Below are 25,242 nucleotides of genomic sequence, written 5' to 3' on the forward strand. Positions count from 1 at the left end.
TGCTGCAGCATATGGGCGCCTAGCAAACCTCAGAACAGCATTCCGACATCTTAATAAGGAATTGTTCAGGACCCTGTACACCGTGTACGTTAGGCCCATATTGGAGTATGCAGCACCAGTTTGGAACCCACACCTAGCCAAGCACGTAAAGAAACTAGAGAAAGTGCAAAGGTTTGCAACAAGACTAGTCCCAGAGCTAAGAGGTATGTCCTACGAGAAGAGGTTAAGGGAAATCAACCTGACGACACTGGAGGACAGGAGAGATAGGGGGGACATGATTTATTTATTTATTTATTTATTTCCAATTTGTGCACACATACAGAGGTACAAAAAAATACAGATAAGAGCAGTATGCCAAAGCCACTTATACTATGCATAGCATTACGGGCTGGCTTAAAATTAACTTAAGATTAACTAAGCAATGATTATTATTATTATTATAATCAAAAAGAAGCGCTAAGCCACAAGGACTATACAGCGCTGCTACTAAGCAATGATGAAATCAGTGATAAAACATTAATGTAAACAGATAACTATAAAGCACAAGTGAGTATTACAAAGACAGGTCATATGGTTGCATTCAGTTAGGTAGTGATTCTGTTAGGTAGTGTATTTAAAAAATAATAAAGTTAGATTGGGTTTTAGGTTTAACATTTATGTGATATAATTGTGAGAAACATTTAAGATATACAATTTATAATGTTCAGTTATTCAGTATTTATTTGGTTTTGGGTGAGTAACGACATACAAAATACTGAGAGGAATTGACAAGGTGGACAAAGACAGGATGTTCCAGAGATTGGACACAGTAACAAGGGGACACAGTTGGAAGTTGAAGACACAGATGAATCACAGGAATGTTAGGAAGTATTTCTTCAGCCACAGAGTAGTCAGTAAGGGGAATAGTTTGGGAAGCGATGTAGTGGAGGCAGGATCCATACATAGCTTTAAGCAGAGGTATGATAAAGCTCACGGTTCAGAGAGAGTGACCTAGTAGCGATCAGTGAAGAGGCGGGGGCCAGGAGCTCGGACTCGACCCCCGCAACCTCAACTAGGTGAGTACACACACACACACACACACACACACACACACACACACACACACACACACACACAGATAGGATATTCCAGAGAGGGGACACAGGGACAAGGGGTCACAACTGGAAGCTGAAGACTCAGACGAGTCACAGGGATGTTAGGAAGTATTTCTTCAGTCATAGAGTTGTCAGCAAGTGGAATAGCCTAGCAAGTGAAGTAGTGGAGGCAGGAACCATACATAGTTTTAAGAAGAGGTATGACAAAGCTCAGGAAGCAGAGAGAGAGAGGACCCAGTAGCGATCAGTGAAGAGGCGGGGCCAGGAGCTGAGTCTCGACCCCTGCAACCACAATTAGGTGAGTACACACAAACACACAGAGAGAGAGAGAGAGAGAGAGAGAGGGAGAGAGAGAGAGGGAGAGAGAGAGAGGGAGAGAGAGAGAGACAGAGAGAAAGACAGAGACAGAGAGACAGACAGACAAAGAGAAAAACAGAGAGACAGAGAGAGAGAGAGAGACATCCCCCATGTCTAACTCAACCTTCATAAAAAGTCAATGCACATAAAAAGCCCTAATATCTGGAACTCCCTTCCTGATGCATTGAAAGGTCCCCTATCTGCCAATCGATTCAGAGCTACTGTTAAAAACACCTCATTCCTTAATGTACAGAGAACAATACACTGTCACACAAAACCAGCTTTCATCCAATTCTGGCCCTGTTCTTTCAGCCATTCTCCAACTCCCATACATAACTGGTAACATATACAGGTGCTCCTTAACTTACAATGGTTTGACTTATGATATTTCAACTTTACAATGGTGCAAAAGCAATTACTCTGGAGATGAAACTTACAATAAGTGCCCATCACGAAGGTGGGAAGTCCGTAACTTGTATTCATATATTTACTTTTTGATATGGAATTCAGTTACAGTAATTATTTGTTTATTTACTTACTCATAGGCATTAGTTTTTTATTTACTTACTTATTTAGCATACAGTGCCCCGTGGCCTGGTGGCTAAAGCTCTCACTTCACACAGCAAGGGTCTAGGTTCATTCCCAGCGAGGGTAGAAACACTGGGCGTGTTTCTTTACACTGGTTGTCTATGTTCACCCATCAATAAAATGGGCACCTGGGAATTAGTTGACTGGTATATGTCGCATCCTGGGACAAAACTGACCTAATTTGCCGGAAATGCTCTGCATAACAAGCAGCTTTCTATATAGTAGACTGTCATTGACGTGCTAGGCCTGTATACCATGTACATGTACTTGTAGTAAATATATTATTATTATATCATATTCATATTTGACTTATGATATTTTTTATTTATGTAATATGGGTTCATTGGAACATAACACCATTGTACGTCAAGGACTACCTGTACTGTCCCAAGTTGAAAATGAAAATGTTTATTTCTTTGCAAAGATTACAATGTGTGGTTTACATATTACAAAATATTAATTATTAATTACAAGGGAATTGGATCTGTGCTCCAGGTCCCTAAATTAATAATAATAATAATAATTATTCCTAGGTAGTAGTTTGGTAGACAGCAACCGCCCAGGGAGGTACTACCGTCCTGCCAAGTGAGTTTAAAATGGAAACCTGTAATTGTTTTACATGATGTTAGGATTGCTGGTATCTTTTTTCTGTCTCATAGACATGCAAGATTTCAGGTATGTCTTGCTACTTCTTACACTTAGGTCACACTGCACATACATGTACAAGCATTAATATATTTTTTCTTTTTTTTTCAACAAGTCGGCCGTCTCTCACCGAGGCAGGGTGACCCAAAAAAGAAAGAAAATCCCCAAAAAGAAAATACTTTCATCATCATTCAACACTTTCACCACACTCACAAATTATTACTGTTTTTGCAGAGGTGCTCAGAATACAACAGTTTAGAAGCATATACGTATAAAGATACACAACATATCCCTCCAAACTGCTAATATCCCAAACCCCTCCTTTAAAGTGCAGGCATTGTACTTCCCATTTCCAGGACTCAAGTCCGACTATATGAAAATAACCGGTTTCCCTGAATCCCTTCACTAAATATTACCCTGCTCACACTCCAACAGATCATCAGGTCCCAAGTACCATTCGTCTCCATTCACTCCTATCTAACACGCTCACGCACACTTGCTGAAAGTCCAAGCCCCTCGCCCACGAAACCTCCTTTACCCCCTCTCTCCAACCCTTTTGAGGACGACCCCTACCCCTCCTTCCTTCCCCTATAGATTTATATGCTTTCCATGTCATTCTACTTTGATCCATTCTCTCTAAATGACCAAACCACCTCAACAACCCCTCTTCTGCCCTCTGACTAATGCTTTTATTAACTCCACACCTTTTCCTAATTTCCACACTCCGAATTTTCTGCATAATATTTATACCACACATTGCCCTTAGACAGGACATCTCCACTGCCTCCAACCGTCTCCTCGCTGTTGCATTTACCACCCAAGCTTCACAACCATATAAGAGTATTGGTACTACTATACTTTCATACATTCCCTTCTTTGCCCCCATAGATAACGTTTTTTGACTCCACATATACCTCAACGCACCACTCACCTTTTTTCCCTCATCAATTCTATGATTAACCTCATCCTTCATAAATCCATCCGCCGACACGTCAACTCCCAAGTATCTGAAAACATTTACTTCTTCCATATTCCTCCTCCCCAATTTGATATCCAATTTTTCTTTATCTAAATCATTTGATACCCTCATCATCTTACTCTTTTCTATGTTCACTTTCAACTTTCTACCTTTACACACATTCCCAAACTCATCCACTAACCTTTGCAATTTTTCTTTAGAATCTCCCATAAGCACAGTATCACCAGCAAAAAGTAACTGTGTCAATTCCCATTTTGAATTTGATTCCCCATAATTTAATCCCACCCCTCTCCTGAACACCCTAGCATTTACTTCTTTTACAACCCCATCTGTAAATATATTAAACAACCATGGTGACATTACACATCCCTGTCTAAGACCTACTTTTACTGGGAAGTATTCTCCCTCTCTTCTACACACCCTAACCTGAGCCTCACTATCCTCATAAAAACTCTTTACAGCATTTAGTAACTTACCACCTATTCCATATACTTGCAACATCTGCCATATTGCTCCTCTATCCACTCTATCATATGCCTTTTCTAAATCCATAAATGCAATAAAAACTTCCCTACCTTTATCTAAATACTGTTCACATATATGCTTCAATGTAAACACTTGATCTACACATCCCCTACCCACTCTGAAACCTCCCTGCTCATCCGCAATCCTACATTCTGTCTTACCTCTAATTCTTTCAATTACAACCCTACCGTATACTTTTCCTGGTATACTCAGTAAACTTATTCCTCTATAAATTTTGCAATCTCTTTTGTCCCCTTTCCCTTTATATAAAGGGACTATACAAGCATATATATATATATATATATATAAGGTAGTAGGTTGGTACACAGCAACCACCCAGGGAAGTACTACCGTCCTGCCAGATGACTGTGAAACAGAAACCTGTAACTGTTTTGCATGATGGTAGGATTGCTGGTTTCTTTTCCTGTCTCATAAACACGCTAGATAACAGGGATATCTTGCTACTCCTACTTACACTTTGGTCACACTTCACAGACACGCACATGCATATATATATACATACATCTAGGTTTTTCTCCTTTTTCTAAATAGCTCTTGTTCCTCTTTATTTCTTCTATTGTCCGTGGGGAAGTGGAAAAGAATCTTTCCTCCGTAAGCCATGCGTGTCGTATGAGGCGACTAAAATGCCGGGAGCAATGGGCTAGTAACCCCTTCTCCTGTAGACATTTACTAAAAAAGAGAAGAAGAAAAACTTTATAAAACTGGGATGCTTAAATGTGCGTGGAAGTAGTGCGGATGACAAGAAACAGATGATTGCTGATGTTATGAATGAAAAGAAGTTGGATGTCCTGGCCCTAAGCGAAACAAAGCTGAAGGGGGTAGGGGAGTTTCAGTGGGGGGAAATAAATGGGATTAAATCTGGAGTATCTGAGAGAGTTAGAGCAAAGGAAGGGATAGCAGTAATGTTGAATGATCAGTTATGGAAGGAGAAAAGAGAATATGAATGTGTAAATTCAAGAATTATGTGGATTAAAGTAAAGGTTGGATGCGAGAAGTGGGTCATAATAAGCGTGTATGCACCTGGAGAAGAGAGGAATGCAGAGAGAGAGAGAGAGATTTTGGGAGATGTTAAAGGAGCCTTTGAACCAAGTGAGAGAGTAATTGTGGTAGGGGACCTGAATGCTAAAGTAGGAGAAACTTTTAGAGAGGGTGTGGTAGGTAAGTTTGGGGTGCCAGGTGTAAATGATAATGGGAGCCCTTTGATTGAACTTTGTATAGAAAGGGGTTTAGTTATAGGTAATACATATTTTAAGAAAAAGAGGATAAATAAGTATACAAGATATGATGTAGGGCGAAATGACAGTAGTTTGTTGGATTATGTATTGGTAGATAAAAGACTGTTGAGTAGACTTCAGGATGTACATGTTTATAGAGGGGCCACAGATATATCAGATCACTTTCTAGTTGTAGCTACACTGAGAGTAAAAGGTAGATGGGATACAAGGAGAATAGAAGCATCAGGGAAGAGAGAGGTGAAGGTTTATAAACTAAAAGAGGAGGCAGTTAGGGTAAGATATAAACAGCTATTGGAGGATAGATGGGCTAATGAGAGCATAGGCAATGGGGTCGAAGAGGTATGGGGTAGGTTTAAAATGTAGTGTTAGAGTGTTCAGCAGAAGTTTGTGGTTACAGGAAAGTGGGTGCGGGAGGGAAGAGGAGCGATTGGTGGAATGATGATGTGAAGAGAGTAGTAAGGGAGAAAAAGTTAGCATATGAGAAGTTTTTACAAAGTAGAAGTGATGCAAGGAGGGAAGAGTATATGGAGAAAAAGAGAGAGGTTAAGAGAGTGGTGAAGCAATGTAAAAAGAGAGCAAATGAGAGAGTGGGTGAGATGTTATCAACAAATTTTGTTGAAAATAAGAAAAAGTTTTGGAGTGAGATTAACAAGTTAAGAAAGCCTAGAGAACAAATGGATATGTCAGTTAAAAATAGGAGAGGAGAGTTATTAAATGGAGAGTTAGAAGTATTGGGAAGATGGAGAGAATATTTTGAGGAATTGTTAAATGTTGATGAAGATAGGGAAGCTGTGATTTCGTGTATAGGGCAAGGAGGAACAACATCTTGTAGGAGTGAGGAAGAGCCAGTTGTGAGTGTGGGGGAAGTTCGTGAGGCAGTAGGTAAAATGAAAGGGGGTAAGGCAGCCGGGATTGATGGGATAAAGATAGAAATGTTAAAAGCAGGTGGGGATATAGTTTTGGAGTGGTTGGTGCAATTATTTAATAAATGTATGGAAGAGGGTAAGGTACCTAGGGATTGGCAGAGAGCATGCATAGTTCCTTTGTATAAAGGCAAAGGGGATAAAAAAGAGTGCAAAAATTATAGGGGGATAAGTCTGTTGAGTATACCTGGTAAAGTGTATGGTAGAGTTATAATTGAAAGAATTAAGAGTAAGACGGAGAATAGGATAGCAGATGAACAAGGAGGCTTTAGGAAAGGTAGGGGGTGTGTGGACCAGGTGTTTACAGTGAAACATGTAAGTGAACAGTATTTGGATAAGGCTAAAGAGGTCATTGTGGCATTTATGGATTTGGAAAAGGCGTATGACAGGGTGGATAGGGGGGCAATGTGGCAGATGTTGCAAGTGTATGGTGTAGGAGGTAGGTTACTGAAAGCAGTGAAGAGTTTTTACGAGGATAGTGAGGCTCAAATTAGAGTATGTAGGAAAGAGGGAAATTTTTTCCCAGTAAAAGTAGGCCTTAGACAAGGATATGTGATGTCACCGTGGTTGTTTAATATATTTATAGATGGGGTTGTAAGAGAAGTAAATGCGAGGGTCTTGGCAAGAGGCGTGGAGTTAAAAGATAAAGAATCACACACAAAGTGGGAGTTGTCACAGTTGCTCTTTGCTGATGACACTGTGCTCTTGGGAGATTCTGAAGAGAAGTTGCAGAGATTTGTGGATGAATTTGGTAGGGTGTGCAAAAGAAGAAAATTAAAGGTGAATACAGGAAAGAGTAAGGTTATGAGGATAACAAAAAGATTAGGTGATGAAAGATTGGATATCAGATTGGAGGGAGAGAGTATGGAGGAGGTGAACGTATTCAGATATTTGGGAGTGGACGTGTCAGCGGATGGGTCTATGAAAGATGAGGTGAATCATAGAATTGATGAGGGAAAAAGAGTGAGTGGTGCACTTAGGAGTCTGTGGAGACAAAGAACTTTGTCCTTGGAGGCAAAGAGGGGAATGTATGAGAGTATAGTTTTACCAACGCTCTTATATGGGTGTGAAGCGTGGGTGATGAATGTTGCAGCGAGGAGAAGGCTGGAGGCAGTGGAGATGTCATGTCTGAGGGCAATGTGTGGTGTGAATATAATGCAGAGAATTCGTAGTTTGGAAGTTAGGAGGAGGTGCGGGATTACCAAAACTGTTGTCCAGAGGGCTGAGGAAGGGTTGTTGAGGTGGTTCGGACATATAGAGAGAATGGAGCGAAACAGAATGACTTCAAGAGTGTATCAGTCTGTAGTGGAAGGAAGGCGGGGTAGGGGTCGGCCTAGGAAAGGTTGGAGGGAGGGGGTAAAGGAGGTTTTGTGTGCGAGGGGCTTGGACTTCCAGCAGGCATGCGTGAGCGTGTTTGATAGGAGTGAATGGAGACAAATGGTTTTTAATACTTGACGTGCTGTTGGAGTGTGAGCAAAGTAACATTTATGAAGGGATTCAGGGAAACCGGCAGGCCGAACTTGAGTCCTGGAGATGGGAAGTACAGTGCCTGCACTCTGAAGGAGGGGTGTTAATGTTGCAGTTTAAAAACTGTAGTGTAAAGCACCCTTCTGGCAAGACAGTGATGGAGTGAATGATGGTGAAAGTTTTTCTTTTTCGGGCCACCCTGCCTTGGTGGGAATCGGCCAGTGTGATAATAAAAAAAATAATAATAAAATTTCTAATTTAGGTTACAACATTAAAATTTCTGAAAATAAAATATTGTATCACTGATGAGTGTAGAAAAATTAATGTGGTTTGATTTAGTAGTCCAGAGATAAAAAATACTGTACTAAATAATAATAATATGCATTAAGCTGAAGCATTTTGGTGCATCCCAGATAATATGACAAGTGTTCCTACAAATATTTTAGGGTTCAACATTTATGATATTTCTTGCATATGTGAAAAATACTTTGTGATAGCATATTAACATACTTATATATAAACTACTGAAAATACAAACAGAAAAATTAAAAACAATGCTGTGAAAATTCTGCATTCATAAAATATAAAAATGTGCATGTAAAACTGCATAAAATTAATCATACAATAATTTCCAATCATACTTACTTTCCCTCAAATCTGTGCTTAACATAATCAAAGAGCGCCTTCTGCATCATGTCCGTCACCTCATAGCCTTTAAGTGAAGGACCCACGAGCACTAGCGGACGCATGGAAGGCACGACATCATAGGGGGGGATGTTCTCCTGTTTCTTAAAGAAAGGTTTCCGCTTTTCCTTCGCTGGAGGAGTAGTAATGGAGGTTTTTCCCTTGGAGTTGCCCAAGGAATCGGAGTCATCACCCAGATTGGAGTCTACTCCGTTGTCGAGATCAAGTCCTGTGTGCGGTATAGTAGGATTATTGGTGGTGTATCTGGAAGCTGCCAAGCTTGTGTGCCCTTTTACAGCTGGCTTTTGGAGGATATAAAAACTGGTTGTAGGGCTAGTAAAGATGCTGGGCATGTAAAATTCTTAAGAGAGCAAATACCAAAAAAATACTCAAAGACTATCCAACAGAAATTAGAGGAGAGGATGTGAAGAGTACTGCATAATGATGCATAGGGAAACTGGAGTGAGAATGAAATTATTTGAGAATAGGGTAAGTAAGTTCAAGGTGACAGTAATGCAATGATGGCACGAGGTACAGTATATGGAGTCAATGCATAAGGAGGTATATCATGCCTCACATTCAGGAAAAAGTCTTTGAAATACAAGTGTCACTATGAATTGTACAACAATTCCGAAAAAGTAAGTTAAGAGAGACTTGACGTAGCTGGGAGTGACTTTATAAACTAATGATACAATAACTGTAGACATCTATATATATATAACAGAGTTGAACTTCTAGGTGCTTCATGGATCTAGTTAACACTTGCCATTAACCCAGGAAAAACCTCTCATATGGAGATGGATATATTGAACAAGAAATAACAACTGCAACTCAAATAACATTTGCATACTCAAAAGTATGTGTGGAAACAATGGCAAATAAAGCAGTAACACATGATCTGATACAAAGTATCAATAAAACAACGAGAAAGGAGAACACTGTACTGTACTGTACTCTACGTACTCATGTTTGTAAACATGCAGGCTAGACCAAAACTAATCAGCTGTAGAAAAGTATGTCATTAACATGCTATTTATAGGATATTTACTTATGCAATACTCATTAACAATAATCAAACTGGAACATGAAAAGTGTTTCCTTTACCCTAACATTTTGTACAATTATGAAATACAGTACAAATATTTTTTTAAAGATTCTTATTGGTATCTATGCTACAGTTCTCTTTAAGACAGATACAGTACTGTACTGTATTTTTTATACAATATTATAAGACAGAAAAAATTACTGTACTGCACTGCTCCACTGAAAGATTTTCAATGGAATGAACTACTACTAGATAATTTAATGTAAATAATTATGAATGAAATGACTTAATATTTTTACTTAAAAATGCTGCTGCTTCTCTACCTTTTATTATCCTCACTTGGTTTGTTATGTTATGTTTATAGCCTTATACTGCATGGGGATCATTAAGGCTGAATTCACCAATGCACCACTAATAAGAAACACTTGAATCCCTAAAGTTTTAAGTGTATATATAGTACAATAAAATATGTCTATCAGTGGCCATATCTGATGAATTATATTGTAACTTTCTATTCTTTAGAGCAGGCTGGATCTATGCAAAGCTAGTGTTAGTGCATACAAACAGGAGCACACAAAATGGCTCAAGAATATGCCTTATACATACTCTAAGCTAGTGCAAGCAAAGCTCACAAACATTCCACACATTAAGTACAGGATCATACTGGACTGTACTCGCTATGAGAAAACCATAAACTGTGGAAAGCAACTACAAGTGTAACTCTCATGAAACTAGTAACCCTATACAATAAGTATAATCATCTTTTATACATGGGTGAATGAATTGCTAATTTTTTTAAGCAGTCAGTTTTTGCTTATAGGTTAAACAAATGGTTGTGAATTCTGTTAATTACGTGACAGGTGAAACAAGTGCACATATTGTTGGAAAAAATAGTTTAGCAAGTGCCAACACAAATAAAACTTAAAAAAAAAAAAGGCTTCCTATTGCTAATATAATTTTTAAAAAAAATATGATTCTAAAATGTTTGACAAAAACACATACGCATTGTATATTAAAATAAGATTCTCTTAACTTAAGTGAACCAGAGATGTTCCTGTGAAGGGTTAAAATTCACAATAATAAAATAGAAAGTATCTGCATTACAAGTATGTTAAAAAGAGAAACTAATATTGTATCTTTAAAAAATATGAGGATTAATAACTGGTAAGTGGTTTATATTAGTTATCAAAAGTAAAAATTGTGTACTTGTAATAGTTTACTATTTAGAAAAAGCAATAAGCAGAATACTGCAATAAAGTGCCCTCAAAGTGTTTTAACTTTCTATGGATTTAATACTAGTTTTTAATACATGTATTATATACTTTATGCTGGAAAAAATATTACAATGAACAAGAATGAATTAAAATGCCAATACTTTAAATATAATGTAAGCACAGTAATTAACATAAATATACTATGTTTTACTCTTGCTGAATTTCATTATGCAAGTAGCAAAAAAATAATTTGTTAGAGTGTGATCTTAACTATAAAAAATAAATAAATTCACTCAATATGTATTTTATTAACTACTTTACAAACACTACTGTAAGGTCAAAAATCTATGTATGTGTTGATCACTGGCTAGGTTCCGAAAGAAAATAGGTACAGTTATCAACATAGAAGTTAAGATGTGCTGTGTATTATTTGCATGTCCTTCAGTCATGTCAGGTTAAGTATCACTGGCTCAGGCTAGTGAATGGCTATGGGAACCTCAACAAGCCAATTAATTAAGGGCTTCCTGTTCTTGACAGGAAAGACAAAATTCCCATCAAATGTCACAAAACTTAGAGATAGAGAATAAAATGACATATTATTTGCAATTCTTGCCCTTCCTTCAAGATGCCTTAATGCTGGTGAAGGCCTCTCAATTTTAGGAACTGAAACTACATTCTTCTTCCTTGGATCAAAGCTGATTACCTCACATTCCCCAAGTGCTGTATGACCTGATAAAGGTTGAGCACTTCCCCATCTCTATATAATATACTCATATTTCTTTATATGTCATACTACCCCTAATGCTTTGCATTATCAGGGGTCATGTTCTTGTGTTCAACACATGGTGCATATGATACCAAACACATGTAATTGTGTTTCCATGTTTCTTTATGTAAAGTCCCATATTGCCATAAAAGCATTTCACCTCTGGTGGGAATAGCTGTTTTTCTTAGGAACTCCCAATTGGGCAACCATGACAGAAAGGCTGCCAGGTAGCTCTATTCAAAATGTCATCTGGCTAATTCTACATCCCTCAGGCTAATCAATGTCATGATGAAATCTTTAGAAACCTCTCAAGGAGTTGTCGAGTCACCATGTGATCGAGACCCAGGTATGCTGATTTTCCTTAACAATAAACAAACACAAATGTGCTCCACAAGTAATCCTCTGCTTCCCCCCCCCCCACTTCTCGTGTTAATGGACACAAAGGTATATTGCCTATAGTAATAAGAAAAGATGGGTATAGACTGCATTTTAATTGTGAAAAAGCTCGACATACATTGAAACATTGTCACAATTCACAATAAAAGCTTTGCTCAGCACCTGTGACCTCTCTTTGATCTTATGTCAGAAAATGCTGTTAGTTATTTACCAACTTCTGCTGACAAATACTGAACAGAACTTAGCTGATGCGGATGATTTTTCCATACCTCCAACAGTGATAGCAAGAAACATCAGTTTTATGTTGAGGACAAAGTGGAGCAAAGAAATACTAGAAAATTTTTCTTCACAAAGTGGTTGATTAATGGAATGAATTAAAACCAGGATTCGGTAAATGCTACATTCACTGGAAATTTTAAAAAATCACACGATGAACAAATTACCAAAGACGGGACACCATGAGCATAGCTCTGCTCCTGCACCTACAAATAGGTAATTACAAATGGTTACTGTAATTATAAAGAGCCTCAAAGCCACAAAAAAAAACACAGCTTGAAGCACTGTATATCCTACAGCTCCTCAATGTTCGCCATATTGATAAACATGTCGCATGTTTCACTGTCATATTTTGACAGGTACTGTGCTACACCATTTGCAGCTGTAACAGAAATATTTTTGTTCCCCATCTCCACATAGACAATGCACAAAAATAACCTAAACATTCCATCTTAAATGAAATGAACAGTATTGATAATGCTAAAATATACACACCACGTAATACTTGAAATGTGAATTTTCCAGTGAAAATAGTAAAAAATTATCTTAATGCTCAAACTATTTGCTGAGGTCACCATGCCCTGTGTCAGCAATATATCATCTCTGGAGAGAAAAATAGTCTTTTTTTTTTTTACTTTCAGCTGTGCAGAGAAACTGATACATCACATCTTATGAGGTAATATTAATGTTGTGGGATGAAAAGGCAAATCAGCAGAAGGCCTTGGCCAAATAGCCAAAAGTTCCACTGGATGGGTGATCACAAAACCAGGACCCTTGTAGAGAGATATTGCTATTACTCCTGACAACCATAATACCATCACCACATACAAAACTGACTAATGATTATTATCCATTGAATTAATTTTTTCAGATACAGTGGAAGCTTGACTTACGAGTTTAATCTGTTCCAGGAGCTAGCTCGGAATTCAGTTTACTTGTGTATCAAATTAATTTTCTTCATTTAAATTAACTGAAAAGCCATTAATTCGTTCCTGGACTCTGGAGAGACGAGAAAAAATACTTGAATATGACACTATTATCAACTGTACAGCTTATTTATCTATCACAATTCACCTGTGACATAATAAACAATATAATTAACACAGAAACATGATATATACTCTAGAATGAATAAAATAGGCCCTAATATGGCGACAGAGGCAGCGGCGGAAGCGTCCGCCAATTCTGTCCCAATTTGACTAGAGACAATGGAGTATTTTTGAGGCTAACTGCAGTAGATCACTAGTTTTCTCAGGAAAACACTGAAACAATGTACTTATAAATAAGAAATATCGTATAAAAACTGTTTATATAAAGTGTATATGTACTTACACACTTGGAGCAGAGATGGTGGGGGAGGTTGAGGATGGGGGATGTTGAGGGTGGGGGAGGTTGAGGGTGGGGGGATGCTGAGGGTGGGGGATGCTGAGGGTGGGGAATGTTGAGGGTGGGGGATGCTGAAGGTGGGGGATGTTGAGTAAGTAAGTAAGTAAGTTTATTCAGGTATACACAAATACAGTTACATAGAATTATCATACATAGCAGCATGTGTGTAGAGGGTGTGTGTAGAGGCATGTGTGTGAGGGTGCAGTGTATGATGTATTGCCTGGCTAAGTCCATGGAAATCATCGTTTTTTTTCTTCTCAGCACTTCTTTGCACTTATTTTCTTAGGACCCATGGTTAGAAAAAACAAATTTGGCCAAATGACTGTAAAAAAAAAATGCAAACAAGCACGAGAGAACTGCTCCAATAGCAATGTAAACATGTATACAATGTTTTGAGGGAAAATTCCTAGGAATCCACCTTGATAGTAGCCTCAAGTTCCAGACACACATATACAACAAATCACTAAGAAAATCTCTAAAACTGTAGGCATACTATCAAAGATACAATACTATGTTCCACAATCAGCTCTCCTTGCACTGTACAATTCACTCATCTACCCTTATCTCACATATGGAATTTGTGCATGGGAGTCAACAACATTAAATCACCTAAGACCACTAATAACCCAGCAAAAGGCAGCAGTCAGAATGATAACAAATTTCCATTCCTGGCAGCATACTCCACTAATATTCAAAAGTCTAAATCTGCTCACCATTAAGAACATCCATATTTATGTGCCTACTACATACATAGAACAATGCACACTAACATAAACCCTCCACTCAAACTTCTCCTCACTAACCTTAACATGACACACGACCATAACACAAGACACAGATCTCTTTTTGATGTACCCCGTGTCCACATCACACTGTGTAAAAATTAATAAGGCCCCCAAAATTCGGAATTCATTACCAGAAAATACTAATGTAACCCGGTCTGAAAATCAATTTAAGACTTTTCTCAAAAGCCACTTAATCACCCCAGACTAAATACTCAATAAATCTACCAATTACCTAAATCTTAAAACTTCAAGACTAGACAACCAAGTTCATAAATTGACAAATTACCACATAGAAGTATGCATACCTACCAAAAGCAGTATTGCCCTAAACCAAATTGTAGCATTCTCATACCATAAACTACTGAAAACTACTCTTGAATCATGTTTCATAAAAAGCATTTTTGAATATATGAATATATCCTTTGGTTTGTATAAATTAGATTCACTTCTAATTATAGAACTACTGTACAACTATGATAAATTTCTTTAGTGTTAAGTAGTGAGCAAGCCATTAAATTAAGTCGGCCCATAATGCCTAGGCATAATAGAGACTGTCTTTGCACTGCAGCCCATGATTGTAAAAATATAATCTCAATGTACTACTTGCAAAGAAATAAATAAATTTGAATTTGGCATCAGTAGTGCCATCTAGCAGCAGCATTCTGAATTATTATGTATGTATTATGTATTATTATTATTATTATTATTATTATTAATTTAAGGACGTGAAGCTCTATCATTATAGTAATAATAATCGGTGGGAGGCGGCCGACTTGTTAAAAAAAAAATAATATTATATTATTATTATTATTATTATTATTAATTTAGGGAACTGAAGCTCTATCATTATTATAATTATTATTATTAATTTAGAGGAACTGAAGCTCTATCATTATTATAATAATAATAATAATAATAATAAAAATATTATTATTATTATTATTATTATTATTATTAATTTAGGGGAACTGAAGCTCTATCATTATTATAATAATAATAATAATAATATTATTATTATTAAATTATTATTATTATTATTATTATTAAATTATTATTATTATTATTATTTATAATTTAGGGAACTGGAGCACAGATCCAATTCTCTAGATCAAGAGCCCCTCACCAGCAACAAGGAACCTTGATGCTGGTGAGGGGCTCTTGATTTAGGGAATTGGATCTGTGCTCTAGTTACCTAAATTAATAATAATAATAACACTAATAATAATAATAATTATTATTATCATTATTATTATAACGAATGCCACCAACTCAGTTCACTGTTTACCTCACTGTGGGAGCAGTTCTCTCATGCCTTGTTTACATTTTTGACAATCATTTGGCCTAATTTCGTTTTTCTAAGCATGGGTCCTAAGAAAGTAAGTGTAAAGGACAGTGCTGAGAAGAAAAAGAGAATGATTTCCATGGAATTAAAGCATGAAATCATAGATAAACAAGCGAGGTGTCCAGGTTTTGGGTTAAGGGGGAAGCAGGGGGAGCTGGCTCATAACTCAGAGCAAAAAATCGACCCAGGGATGGCTCGTATCTCAAAAAACTCATACGTTGGGACACTCGTAAGTCAAGGTTCCACTGTACCTAGCTAATCAATTTGTATATTAAGGGTAACCTACTTTCAATATGGAAACTAGTAAACACTGGTGTTACTAAAAGACAAAAACATAAAATATTTTACTGTATCACATAATACCAAAAAAATTTAACAGCAATATAAAACTGGGTAGTTAACAAACTTTAGACTACACTTTGCCAAGACAGGGCAGTTAAAAAATAAAAAAGGAGAAACTGAAATATTATGCCTAAAATAACTGGCAAAAAAAATCAGATCATACAAGTGTTGCTGACCTTTTGTGATAATGATTCGACTACAGTTGATAACTCTAGCAATACAGAACCTATACAAGGCTAATGATACTAAAGGCAGACCAGTAGAAATGGTTATGAACAAGTTTGGTACAACCTTAAATTTGGCTTAGCATCCACTAAGATAAGTATAACATCAGTTTTTATGTAACTGGTGGCAGCACCCAATACACAATAATAAAATAAGACTGGAAAAGTTCTTGAACCAAAAGAAAAATTTGTGCAGCCTCTTCATACTTGTGACTAAAGCATCTTCAATCTTCCTGTGAAGTCTCCAAGCACATGATAGGATATGGAAGGAGAAACACTAAAGTATGGCAATGTTTCCTGAACTCTTCCAACTGACAACCATACAGGATGGTCATGCTAGGTGACCTTCCCACCTGTTAAGGTCAAACAAACAATTCCTCACAATGTACATGCCTTCCTTGAACCTTACTTCACCAAATGAAGTACTGTATGCATATACACTTGCCATAACCACAGCAATATAACCCTTGAGTGTATGCCTGTAGTCATCCCACAACACAACTCTGAGTCTATATTCATCCTACAATGCATCTCCTGAATCTCTACTTGCAGTCATCCCATCCTTCAACTCTGCCCCTGCATCTCCAAGATGGTGGTTACGGAGAAGTACAACTTATGTTAGCTGTGTCTCAGGATTGCAAAACAGTCAAAGGCTAATACTGTGTAGATATATATTGATTAACGTGGGCAAAACTTTTGCCAGCAACCAGTGGCAGCGCGTCAAAAAATAGAATCGGGGGACTGCGTAACATTTATTAGAACAGCATAATAAACGTTATTAAAGAAAAAAATTTTCTTTTATCTTTACTTTTTCACTTAAAATCAACTGTGAAAAGTTAATAGTTTGTAAATATTTAACTGAGTTGACTCTAGTTTCCACTGCCATCGTTTATCAAATGGTAATTAAATTTAACGCTACGGAAAAAAATTTAAATGGCCACCAAAACCAATACCAGCCACTCGTTACAACACATACTCACAACGTAAACAGACTGAATGTAACTGGGTGTGCTGCATCGAATGCAGCTCCTCGTTGCCAGATGTAACGCCGGGAATACCTATAATATCATACCACATCAAACTTCTATTTTTAATAATTTTTTATCCCGTTTCAACAACAAAAAATAAAAATTCACTTATAAATACATTGAAAACACCATACAACAGATTTTTCCTGTAATATATCTGTCAGCTGCAAATTATTTTAGTTTAAGATTGATGAAGTCATACGTTTGGCAGTGAGCATCTGGGGGGACTGCAGCTCTGCAGCTCCTATGGACGAGCCGCCACTGCCAGCAACCCACAGAATAGTGACATCAAGACCAAATAAAAAAATACCAGTTCAGTAGACTTGGGTTAATACTCTAACTCCCACTTATCGGTGTAAAAATACTGGGTGGTAAGGGAATATGTTACTCTTTCCACACTAACTGCACCATACACCTTACACAAAACCTTCCTTCGAAAATTGCACCATACACTCATGTCCTCACCTCATTAACTGTACCACACACACCCCTATGCATAATCTTTTCCTCAATAACTGCAATGCACACACTGCATCGCTCATACCCCTATAATTAAATTTCAAGAGTTTAAGAAAATCATCCGCCTAAGCTCTGCATAATCAGTTGTCATACTGCTACTCAGTGGCAGCTCGTAATGCCAGTAATACCTTTACTATCGTACCACATCAAACTTCTATTTTTAATAATTTTTTATCACGTTTCAACAAAAAAATAAAAAATTCGCTTATAAATACAATGAAAACAACATAAAACAGATTTTTCCTGTAATATATTTGTCAGTTGCAAATTACTTTAGCATAAGGTTGAAGTCATATGTCTGGCAGTGAGCATCTGGGGGGTATGCAGCTCCTATGGACAAGCCGCCACTGCTGCTACCCATGTGTAAATCTCTAACTTGTTGACAAGCCCACTGCCTAAGTTGGGCAACTGAGCAATTACGAGTAAGTGGACTCCCGCCTTACGATATTAATCCATTCCTGAGAGCTCATCATAAGCCGAAATTATCGTTAGCTGAATTAATTTTCCCCATAAGAAATACGTAATGGAAATCAAATTAATCCATTCCTGACACCCCAAAGCATAAAAAAAAATTTTTTTTACCTCATGAAATATTATTTTTAATACACACAAACTGAAGAAGACATGCACAATTACTACTCTACTAAGAATAGAATACATGACACTTACCTTTATTGAAGATCTGGTGATGATTGATGGTATGGGAGGAGGGAAGAGTGTGGAAGTTATTGTTTAGAAGGGGAATCCCCTTCCATTAGGACTTGAGGTAACAAGTCTTTTTCCGAGGTTACTTCCCTTCTTCTTTTAATGCCACTAGGACTAGCTTGAGAGTCACTGGACCTCTTTTGCACAACAAATCTGTCCATAGAGCTCTGTACCTCCCATTCCTTTAAGACTTTCCTAAAATGAGCCATAACATTGTCATCGTACAGGCTGCCAACACGGCTTGCAGTAGCTGTGTCAGGGTGATTTTCATCTGTAAAGGTTTGCAGTTCAACCCACTTTGCACACATTTCCTTAATCTCTTTTTTCAATTCCATACTAATTCTCGCCCTTTTTACCACAGGGATGGCACTAGAAGCTTTCTTGGGGTTCATGGTGACTTATTTTGCAGTTACAAGCACTAAAAACACTGGGATAATGTGAAATGTACCGAATGTATGCATAGATTCGACTGCACTGGCTGGCTTGTAAACACTGGCGCTGAGGCCACACGTGGGACGTGTCCCAGACAAATCACGTAAGGCGAGTTTTTTATCATGAGGCAAGGCAAAAATTTTGTATTCAAATGCTTCGTATAGCGGATTTAACGTAACGCGATGCGTTCATAAGGTGGGGGTCCACTGTATATGATGCTGCTCAAGAGAATGCACCCTTCAAGGAAAGAGGGAACTTTAATACTATTGAAGGGTTCTTCATCCAAAGATTAAGTTACCCAACACTACTTGGATCAAACATCCAAAGATTAAGAGCAACCCAACACTACTTGGATCAATCCTGATTACCCCCCACTCTTCTCATTCGCCAAGTGCTGTATGATATTTATGAAAATATTTATAATATGCAGAGATTACAGCAGTGGGTGAGAATGCCATTCATTGTCACTGTCCTGTCTCCAGCAGTAAGGAAAGGTTTCAACAAGTACACATGCGAGTATCCTCTGCTTACCTCACTGAGAAGTTTTCATGACTCATACACCTTCTTTACCATAACTATGGCCTTGCTTCCTTTTGGAGTTCTAAATAGTACCAGTAAATAACATGACTGGTCAATGACCAATCCATGATTAGCAGAGAGAGGATCGAACCTCGACCACTCCTCATGTTGAATAACACATAGGGATCTAACACTTCATGAAATGCACACAGATGGTCCTGTCACACACTATACTTCTATGACCAACCTGTAGTACCACAAGCTGCTTGAATACAATGGTATGCTAGGGCAATTTAGCAGCCCTGCAAATTGAAACTATCTAATTCTTCCCAGTAAAACTTTTAGATCTCATTCCTACTAAATAAGTATCATCTGTCTCTATGCTCCATAAAATATCAATGTTCACTCCATAACACGTTTCTCCATGCCTCATAATACATTTCTCCATGCTCATAACATGTTTTGCCACTCCCCATAACATGTTTTTCCATAACCATAACATGTTTCTGCACTTCATACCATTTCTCCATACTTGTAACATGTTCCTACACACTCAATAATAGATTTCTCCATGCCCCATACCACATTTTTCTCCACACCCCAGAACATGTTTCTCTACACTTTATAATATGCTTCTTGACTCCTCATATGTTTACTCATGCCCCCATCCCATATACAGTAGGGCCCCACTTATTCGGTAGGTTAGGTTCCAGGCTATCGCCGGAAAGCAGAACGCCATTTTTTCCACTTATAAATGTATATAAATGCCAGACAACAAGTTTACACTAACTTATATTAAGTTAGTAATAGAACTAGATATTAAAAAGCACAATAAAAAGTAAAATACATACACAGTACATTCATTACTTACCTTAAAATATTTTCAGTCTCATTAATGTAGGGCAAGAGGTGAGTAGTACTTATTTGTAGGAAGTCAGGTGTAGGCAGCCCTGGCTCCCCATCCCCAACTTAATATATGATATTTAAAGCAGCCCAGAGATAAAATACACATACAGTACATTCATTATGTACCTTAAAATATGTGTAATCTTAATGCTGGATGAGAGGTGAGTAGTATTTATGTGTAGGAAGTCAGTGTAGGTAGCCGGTAGATGTAGCCCACCTGGACTACATCTACCAGCTACCTACACTGCAGCCCAGAGCCACATTATTACCATCGACATACCTTGTTCACTGAATTTAATCGTTTCTAACAACTACCTTTAGATGCCATCGTAAATGAAGGGAGAAGTACATATATACATGTAATGAATAATTTATACCAAGAACTGTAAAAAAAAGCAGAGTGTTAAGGTGAGTGACTAGGCCAAACGCAGATTCATACACGTTTCCTCTGGTGCTGGACCAGAGAAAACGTAATGTTTTCCCTCCGCCCAGCTACCACACCTCCACAGCATACAACATAGCATGTTATATTTTATGTAATGTGTTTCTTATATAATTTTGAAGAAAATATCATAGATGGATTAATGAAAATGTCTATATTAATGTAAAATAAGACACTTAATGTGCCCAAGAGTGATTATTACATACTACGTACGTATTAGTATTACTATGGCATTAAGACTAGAGGGACACTCTTAGTGATTTTAATGTGTACCTGCACACCAGCACAGTGTGTAAGTATATTTAGGTATAGGTACACAAGCATTATTATCAGCACACACATAAAATATGCAATAACTTTAAAACACTAGAAATTTTGAAAAGTTTTCAGACATAATAGAGAGATGTGCTCATGGAGAATGTAAACAAACCGGGTGGCACGTGCCATATTAGAAAGACAGGTTGCTGCATAGCGAGCTTTGCTCATAATTTGAAATCACCATATTAGCGGAATGCCATAAGGCATAACACTGTAAAGCGGGGTCCTATTGTATTTTTCATACCACATTCCACGTTTCTACACATCCAATATGTCTCCATGCTCCACATATTTCTCCATGTCCACTGTCTTTCTTCATGCTCCATAACTCATTTCTCAAGCCTCATCATGACATGTTTCTCCACACTGTAAAATATGTTTCTCCATATCCAATAATAGGTATCTTCATGCCCTATAACATGATTCTGTATGACCTATAACATGCTTCTACATGTTATGAGGGCATTTCTCTTAACCCCAATAAACATTTCTCTATGCCCAATATCCTCCACTCAAACACACACGCATACACACAAACACAGGAACTCGACCCCTGTACACACAAACAGTATAGGTGAGTTCACACATGCACATATACAAGGTGCTATCAAAAAGTTCCCAGACTGCCATGAAGAAAATATACAGGCTTACCTAATCACCTAGCTGAAGTTGTCTCCCTCAAGTACTCTCCATGAAAGACTACACATTGATCACAGCTCCTCTGCCACTTCTTGAAACATTTCTGGAACTCTTCTTTCCTAACAGCATCTAGTGCAACCTGCAGTTTGGCTCGAGTCTTCTCCACATCATTAAAACACCGCCTCTTGAATGTCATTTTTATTTTTAGGAAGAGAAAGAAGTCACAAGGGGGCTAGATATGGGGAGTAGGGAGAATGGGTGACAAGTGCCTGTTGTTTCTGGCCAGAAAACACTGGAAAGACAGTGCTATTTGAGTAAGAACATTGTCGTGGTGAATAAACCAATTGTTGGATGACCACAATGCCAGTTCCCTACTCGCATCTTCCCTCAAATATCTCAGAACCTAGATGTAAATTTTGGTTGACTATCTGCCCTGCTAGAACAAATTCCTGATGAATGATTCCTATGCTCTCAAAAAAAAAAAAAAAAAAAAAAAAAAAAAAAAAAAAAAAAATGAGCATGATCTCGACATTGCTCTTGGCTTGGCATGCCTCTTTTGAACTGGGGTAGTTGGGCCTTTCCACTGTGAAGACTATTGCTTGGTCTCTGGATCAGTCATAAATTCAAGTTTCGTTGCCAGTAACAACCTCAGAAAGAATATCTGGGTCATCCTCTATGTGTTTTGTTCTCTGAGGTCCTGACAAATATCCAAGCGATTGTCTTTCTGGTTTCAAGTACTTCTGACAGTTTGGGAGACCCACAGATGATAATCAAAATAAATGCAAATTATGTGGTCAGGCATATGGTCACTGTCTTGACCACTCTGTGCTTAATTGTCTACTTATTGAGAAATATAGAGATAGACAGTATAATAACCTATGTGACATGTCAAGATATCTTAGTAATGAAAATATGATACCAGACATACTAAGCAAATTTCCTAAATTTGCTTGTATGTAACAGATAAGTGAACTGTAGATAAGCAGATATAAATCCAAATGTGCACCTGCTAACCCTTTTGGGGCCTAGCTCCTAGGCCTTTTGTGTATCCATATGCTCTTGCACTACCATCCACAGGATGGATATGGGGTGCACAATAAACTAGCCACTTCGGGGGCAAAATCTATAATCTAGTTTTAAGTCAGCAAGTGGGGCACAAATTTTGCAGCCACTCGCCTTATGTACAAATTTTCAGTCAATATGCTTTAATACGACCCATACGAAATTCCCACAGCACTTGTAAAGTTCTGGATACTCTGATGATGATCTTTGTGAATAGCTTTCCTCACTTTTTCAATGTTGGCACCTGTTTCTGACACTGATGGACAACCAGAGCATTCATCCTCAGCTAATGTTCGTACTGCTGTCAGTCTAGAACTATTCAAAATACTGTCACCAAATGCTTGCTGAAGCATACTGCTTGCTTCACTAGCTGTTTTACCAAGCATGAAACAGAATTTCACACACACATACATACTGTTCTTTCAAAGATTTCATTATGTTACACAAAAATTTGCAACAACATACTAACATGACAAAAATTTACCATCTAACCTCATTGGAATGACCGACTGCAATGAAACTCACCACACTATTTCACAAAGAAATTATGCAATCACAGCTCATATTTCCAATACAGTGGAACCTCGGCTTACGAATTTAATCTGTTCCGTGGGCTTGTTCGTATCCTGATTTGTTCGTGTTGGGTCAATTTTCCTCATTTAAATTAACTGAAATGCAATTAATTCATTCCAGCTGAATTCCTGCTCTTAGGAGGCATGACAAAATAACCCTAATATCAACTCTACAGCTTATTTATCTGTCACAATTAATCTAATATGACATAATAAACAATATAAATAAGATAGAAACCTGATATACACCCCAGAATGAATAAAATATGTCATTATGTGGACAGCAGAGAGAGGAGGATTGTGGTCAAACATTCTAGCTATGAAAACGTCAGAGGTGTTACAAGAGAAAATGGAGTTTGTGAGGCTAACTGAATTAGATCTGGTGTACATATGACATTTATATATCTTGGAGAAGAAATGCAGAGCGGCATATCCTGTCAGGAGTTCACACTTTTCTTAAGGATTGCTATGTACAATTTTTATGTTTATCTCGCTACACTACGAATCTCCTGTGAGCTGTTTCTCTGTCAACTATGTCAACAATTACTGTAACACCCTTTGCTGGTGCTACAGCCTTTATAGACTCCTTCTGCTTTAGTATGGCATATATTATTATTATTAATAATATTATTATTATAATCACGGGGAAGCGCTAAACCCATAGGTACATATAGTAGAGGGGTACGCTTGTACTCAACTCACCAAGTCCTCAACCCTCGTACCTAGTCTGTGCTTATTAATCATTTCTTGCTTTAATTCCATGAAAATCATCCTCTTTTTCTTCTTGGCACTGTCCTCTGCACTTGTTTCCTTAGGACCCATGGTTAGAAGAAATAAATCTTGCAAATTAACTGCACAAAACGTAAGGAAATCACGAGAATTTCTTGCACCACAAGTGTAGCTCCGTAAGCACATGTGCACTGCTGACCATTATGGTGGTGTAGTCAAAATAAATTATATGCAGTACGTACATAGTATTATTATTATTATTATTGTACTACAGTATTACATATTATTATATATTATTATTTATCATCATCATTATTAGTACTTACGTATTATTATAGTAATAATAATAATTATTATTATTATTATTATTATTATTAATTTAGGGACCTGGAGCACAGATCCAATTCCCTAGATCAAGAGCCCCCTCACCATGTATGTACTACTACTACTGCTACTACTACTACTAATAATAATTATTATTATTATAACAATAATAATACAATATATATATAATAGTAATAATAATAACAGTAAGGAGAAACTTCAAAAGGCTGCCAGTGGTTGGTGCCACCATCAGCAAAACATTGGTAACTACTACTAGTACACTTTTCACCTGTCTAGACTTAAGTAATCTATTAGTATCGTGTTAAGTCTGCCCGAAATGCCTCAGCATGATAGTGGCTTTCTTTGCTCCAATCATATTATGATATGAAAACACATACTGTAACCTTTGCAAAGAAATAAATATTTTATTTATTAACTTATTTAAGGAACCTTCCTTGAGGAGGAAGTTCGCATCCTGAAATTTCCTTCATATCCAGAAGCAAAAAATCGACTGAATGACGGTTCATATCCTGAAAAATTCATATGGTGGGGTGTTCATAAGCTGAGGTTCCACTGTATTCTGCAATTTAAATTTATGTTAAATTCCAATGGTAGCAAATCACCACCATTAAGGTGCACCAGGTGAAATTAATGAAGTGCATTACCATTATCGAGCATCCCTCTGCTCCTTGGGCAAGGCCACTGTTTTGGTTTGAGGGGAGGCTTAGCATCACTGCTGGTGTTAAACAAATG

General features: G+C 37.5%; 1 protein-coding gene across 8 annotated transcripts in view; it reads right to left on the reverse strand.

Moving 5' to 3' along the window:
- Positions 1-25,242, reverse strand: part of Ca-beta (Calcium channel protein beta subunit) — a 485,913-nt gene that overhangs the window by 103,634 nt on the left and 357,037 nt on the right. For 6 of the 8 annotated variants that reach the window (XR_011391785.1, XR_011391784.1, XM_070083357.1 and 3 more), the window contains one exon: positions 8,480-8,747. Coding sequence is in view for 6 of the 8 variants with exons in the window: in XM_070083357.1 (XP_069939458.1) it covers positions 8,480-8,747 (268 nt within the window). In the remaining 2 variants the exon portion in view is untranslated. The remainder of the gene's footprint in view (positions 1-8,479; positions 8,748-25,242) is intronic. The other 2 variants (XM_070083354.1, XM_070083358.1) reach the window with 1 other exon arrangement.

The sequence above is a fragment of the Cherax quadricarinatus genome, chromosome 9 (genome assembly GCF_038502225.1).
Source record: "Cherax quadricarinatus isolate ZL_2023a chromosome 9, ASM3850222v1, whole genome shotgun sequence".
NCBI classification, from domain to species: Eukaryota; Metazoa; Arthropoda; class Malacostraca; order Decapoda; family Parastacidae; genus Cherax; species Cherax quadricarinatus.